Source organism: Lupinus angustifolius, chromosome LG16, assembly GCF_001865875.1.
Source record: "Lupinus angustifolius cultivar Tanjil chromosome LG16, LupAngTanjil_v1.0, whole genome shotgun sequence".
Lineage (NCBI taxonomy): Eukaryota > Viridiplantae > Streptophyta > Magnoliopsida > Fabales > Fabaceae > Lupinus > Lupinus angustifolius.
The window spans coordinates 14781813-14787723 of record NC_032024.1 but is presented as its reverse complement, the minus strand read 5'-3'; the positions used below and the strand labels follow the sequence as shown (position 1 = coordinate 14787723).

Here is a 5911-nt window from a genome sequence, read left to right as displayed (position 1 = left end):
TCCAAAATATAATTCATTTAATGCACAAAATCAATAATACTTTTAGTGCATAAAATCAATGTATAAGATGCATGAACCTAATTATTATATTTCTAGATGATATCTCATTTTAGTGAATTAATTATTTTATTAAGTCTTGTGAGACGCACAACTAGGTTTACCTAACCTAGACTCAATATCTATGGTAAACATCTTAGACTTCTAAAAAGATAATAAAGAATTATGACCTAAGTCTAATAAGACACCACTTGAGCGATGCATGTTGATTGTTGAGTCATCTTGAAGCTTTAATTAACTCATCGTCTTCATCAAAACATAGGCAAAACATTGCTAATGCAATCCTTGACGCTTTCCACTTTCAAAGCGAACGATAAAAATTTCATTAAAATACTTTGATAATTCAAAATAAATAAATATTTAGAAATGAAATTAATAGCAAACAGACAGTATTGTTCTTTCGCTTTTGATTGGAAATTAGAGCAGACATGAACCATAGCTGATTTTTAAATATCCCATTAAATTTTTTTAATAATTAAAAATAAGTAAGTAATTTTAAATGAAATTAATAGTGAATAGATGATGTTGATCTTAGATCTTTTTACGTCTTTAATCGAGAGTTAGGGATGATGCAAACCATAATCCGAATATAAAAGTTCCATTAAAATTATTAACATTAAAAATAAATTATTATTTTTTGTATAAGATCATTAAAACATAAAATTAATTTGTTAATAAAGCAATTTTTATAGAAATCAATTTTTACCATTAGTTGTTACTTCAATTATTTAGTGACTTACTTAATTGATATTATTAACAAATTACAAAATACTAAAAAAAGGCATCCATTCTGTAGAATGATTTAATTATTATTCATTTTTTTTGTATTTATAAATACTAGCGTGTTGACATGCACTGCCGTGCCTGTCAACCCGCTTTCCTATCGTTTATAATGTATAGTTTATATTTTATAAGTTCAAATATAATTTTTTGCGCTAAGTTTACGGTTGAATTTATTCAATTGGTCTAATATTCAATTTTTTAAATACACTTGTAAAATAAGAAGATAATAAAGATAAAATAAGAAAATAATATTATATGGTTTTTTGGTAGAAATAAAAAGATATTGAGGGCAAAATAGGAAAACACAAATTACACCATGATAGGTGGTTATTTTGTGTTTTCCCTTTATTAATAGTATAGATATAGATATACCATTAACGGGAATCATTTTGGTATCAAATTAGACTCATTTATTTTTTAGATAATACTAAATATTATTATTTTATATAGAATATGGAAAGGAAGAAATTTATACTTGCTCTGTAATAGGGCAAAATGTTTGCTTTGATTTGTTATGTTCAACCCTCCCCTCTCCGCTTCACTATGATTCTTCAAAATCGTCAATAATAGGACATCATAAATCTCATTCATAAGTCTTATCCTTGAAATTCTAAAATGGCATACGTGAACATTCAATTTTATTTGGCCTATATAAACAAAATACAATGATTTTAAAATAAAAAAGATTGAACAAAACATTTCTTAGATATCTCAGAGCAAATTACATCTCTCTTTGATTGCTCTGATATTGACTATCAATTAGAATATTTTTGTGATTACTAGCAATTTCGACCCTTATAACTCTAACAATTAAATTATATTTTTGTATACATTTTTATATTAAAATTATATATATATATATATATATATAAACATTACTTATATTAAAATTCTATAATATTAATACTTTTACATAATATAACTAAATATGTCAGTCTCTTAGGTTTAATCGGTCTTTTGGATGACCTAAACTCTACTCTATTAAATTAAATAGGGTTTTCAAAAAGGCTAAGTCTGACCTACTTATGAAAAAAGTCTAACATAACTTAATATGTTATAGGTCAGGTAATAGGTTTTACTTTAGAAATAAAAAATATTAAGGGCAAAATAGGAAAATAAAATCAATGTGATAATTATTTCAAGTTTTGACTTTATATATAGTATAGATATGTTTTACATATTCACACCTATAATGTACAACAAGGTGCTATTTACATTATATTAGTACAAAAGGAATCTAAATATAATATTAAATGAATAATGTAACCAATCAAAATATAATAATTTAGAAATATTATATTGTTGAAAAGTCTTTTAAAATAGAGTAAATTATACTGACACTCCATGAGTTTTAGTGAAATTACACAAACTACCCCTCTCTTTTTTACACATACACAAACCTCCCCTAATTCTTATATTTCCTTACTCTGACCACTCCTGCATAAGAAATAAGTGTAATATTTTAAACAAAAAATGTGATAAACACAATTAAGTTAAACAAAATATGATATATTGTGGAGACAAATCCAAATAATATATGAGTCAATATTTCTTTATTATTTTTGGTTCGTTACACTATATTATAAGAGCGATTTAAACAATATTTCTTTAGAATTGTTAAACAATATTTCTTTAGAATTGTTGATGCATTTTGTTACAAAAAATAATAAAGATACATTGATTTGTATATTATTTAGACTTGTCTACACAATATATCATATTTTGTTTAAGTTAATTACATTTATCATATTTTTGTTTAAAAGATTACACTTATTTCTTATGTAGCGGTGGTAAGTGTAATGAAAGTATAAAACTAGGGGAGGTTTGTGTAGGTGTAGAAAAGTGATGGGTGATTTATGTAATTTCACTAAAACTCAGGGGGTGTCAGTGTAATTTACTCTTTAAAATATGATAAAATATCATAAGATATTTTCCAAGTTTAATAAAAGGTTAAGACACATTATTCAAACTTAACTGTGGTTTTTACCTTTCGTGTGTAGTACAATTTTATTATAACTTAGAATTTGTTTGCCAAATCAGCAAGACAAAATGTAAGGCATATTTTCAACAATTATTTTTAAGCACAACTTTTATGTCAAGCTACAAAGCTTCTTTGAGATCATTTTTATCTAGAGAAAATTAATGAGTTATTGAGAAAATTAGTAAGAGATTGAGAAAATTCCATATTTTCCCCTAAAGAAAGTTGCCTTTTGATTTTAAATAATATAAATAAAATTAAAACTCTTTATTATCTTCATTTCATTAAACACAACTAATAAGGAAATTTGGCGAAATTATTATCTTCATCTCATAAGTATTACACCAAATTATACTATTTGGTACAATCAGTTGGCTTGAAAGACACCACATCATTTTCAAGATCATACCCAATCAAGAAATTTGCTTGTGCAAAGTTGCCTAAAGTTCCCGGATCCCCATTACTAGTGTTGGTGAATGCAAAACAGAAAACACCATCTTTTGGGGGAATGAAGGTTTGAGTAGGCGTTAGTTGTATATCTGCACCTTCAAAATGCATTGTTATCATTGGACCCTTAAGATTAGTTGATGTTTTATAGCAAAGTTGGGGACCAAGATCTGGATCATCCGTGATGGAATTCATTGGAACTCGCTTCCTCACTTCATTGAATACTTGATCATACGATTCTTGTTGTAAAATAGTTGAGGGTGTCCCTGAATCAATGAGCATATTACCCTTTGATAGAGTCTCAGAATTGTTACTAATTTGAAAGCGGGTATCTTCAACACTAATGCCTTGTAAGGTAACAAAATAAACGGTGCCATATGCGCTACCAATTTCACCTTTAACCAAAGGTGTAGAAACCACACCATCCCCTAGTACTTCACTGCCTTGACCAAAACTCATTTTACTAGAAATACTAATATCAGTGTGGAAAGGGACTAGGCATTGAGAAAATTTCTTTCCACCAACTGAAGAACCAATTTGAGAAATAAGGGACGTTGGTCCTCTTCCAAGGCCTATTATACCCATCTCATGGTCATTGAAATTCCCTCTGTTATTATTTCCACAACCAAAAATGATATTATTAAGTTGAATAGGTTGTCCTGTGGATGATTTGAAGGTAATTGTTTCTGATGCTAATGCACCTCGTGTTACAGAAGAATCTGCATAACCATAAGTGTAGTCACACGTATTCTCACCAGAACATGCAGGTGCAATTAGTAGATGACATTTGTCCGATTGGCAAGAGATATCGGTGTAAGTAGAGGATTTTTTAGGATCAAACAATGGATCAAGTTGTTTATAACAGTTGAGACAAGGTGCACATTGGGTCCATATAAGGTCACTACTTGTATCTAAAATACCATAAATGTTTACTGGTGGAGTTCCAATAGATAGCTCCAAGAGATACTCACCGAGATAGACATATGAATTGGTTTGTGCAGCATCCGTGAGACGTTGAAATGGAGTATTGGTTGAGTTTTTACGAATCAATTTAACACTGAATCCACTATTGACAGCTTGATGGACTGGTAAATGTATTAGAAGAATGAAGAGTGAAATAAATAAAAAGAATGGATTTAACAGTATGAGATAAGCCATTTTGTTGGACAGAGAGCAAAGAGACTATGAAGATGAATAATTATTGTTAAAGGAATGTGTGATTTTATAGGCAAACTAATTTCACATAATTAAACGTCAATTAATTATTTTGACTTTTATAAAATTATATAAATGATTATATTTATTCAACATGTTATGTATAGTAAATTATTTTGATTAAAAGGGATATTAGATAAATTATTATTAAACTTGATCCAGTCATTGACTTGAACGGGTTAATTGGACTTATTACAATATTTTTCACCTATACAAAAAATAATAGGTGGGAGTGAACTATGATATAAAATTTAGATTACGGTTTTGTCACGATTTACAAACCGTCTTCCAGATGGGTGTGGCCTATTCCATTTCTAGGCCATAGTTTTAAAACCTCTTTTATGCCATAGATTTATAAATGTTGTTTAATGAATGTTGAAAGGGTTAATATGCAAATGTTGTTTTATGCCATAGTTTATGACTGATACGGTAGTTGATTGAATCGGAAGTGTTTGATAAAATGATTTGATTAACTAGCTAATATGTAAAATAACGTAAAATAAGCTTGTGCGCTAAATTAAAAGATTAAGACTTCCTTGACCATACAAGAATACTAACTTATTATTTGTTAAATAAGCTTCTATACTAACTTAGAATCCCTTTAATGGTGTTGTTGAACACACAGACATAATGTAGAGAGCCTCGATGGTAGCCGAGTCGGCTAAATGAGTTGTTTGCCATATATTATCTTATGTGATTAATTTAATATGACTCAATTATGCGTTTATACAGTGTTTCAATATGCTTTTATTGGGTTTGGTAAGAATTTATCACTAATCAAACACATATTTTGTTCCTTTCTTGTATTATTTTACTATTTTGTTTTATCTCTTCCTGATTTCTTTTTCTATAAGGGGTTCATTATCATAACAACATAAAATAGAGGATCGCAAAGATGAAAAGTATATAATGTAGCAATATCTAAAAATATTCAAGAGTATGTAAAAAATAATATAGTCAAGTGGAAATCAATAACTTATGGGTATAATTCAGTAAATTAGTAAAAACAATAGATTCTTCTTCTTGGTGGCGTGGATCTTAATCAAATTTTTAGAGGAATAATAATATTTAATTATAAATTATAACTAAAATTAATCAAATAACGAAAATATACATAAACATATATGATGGAGCAGAGTTTACAAATTTAACTATTTGTTCCAATATATATCACTATGTTATCTGTAAGAAATTCATTTTCTATTATACTATGTAATTTTGTTTAGCTGACTTCATTCATAAAAATGATATTTATGTAGTAGTTGAACCACAATAAATAAAATAAAACGAATAACTTGATAATGCAATATATGACTAACGACATATGATAGAAAAAATTTCAAACTTTAATGGCTAACTACACTAAGAATAAAAAGTTGATATTAATATCTCAAACTAATATTCATTGCTCATCGAAATTCATAGGATATA

General features: G+C 27.7%; 1 protein-coding gene across 1 annotated transcript; it reads right to left on the bottom strand.

Moving 5' to 3' along the window:
* Positions 3173 to 4423, bottom strand: LOC109329579 (aspartic proteinase CDR1-like). Its single transcript, XM_019563269.1, has one exon. The coding sequence runs from the start codon at positions 4421 to 4423 to the stop codon at positions 3173 to 3175; it is 1251 nt and encodes a 416-aa protein (XP_019418814.1).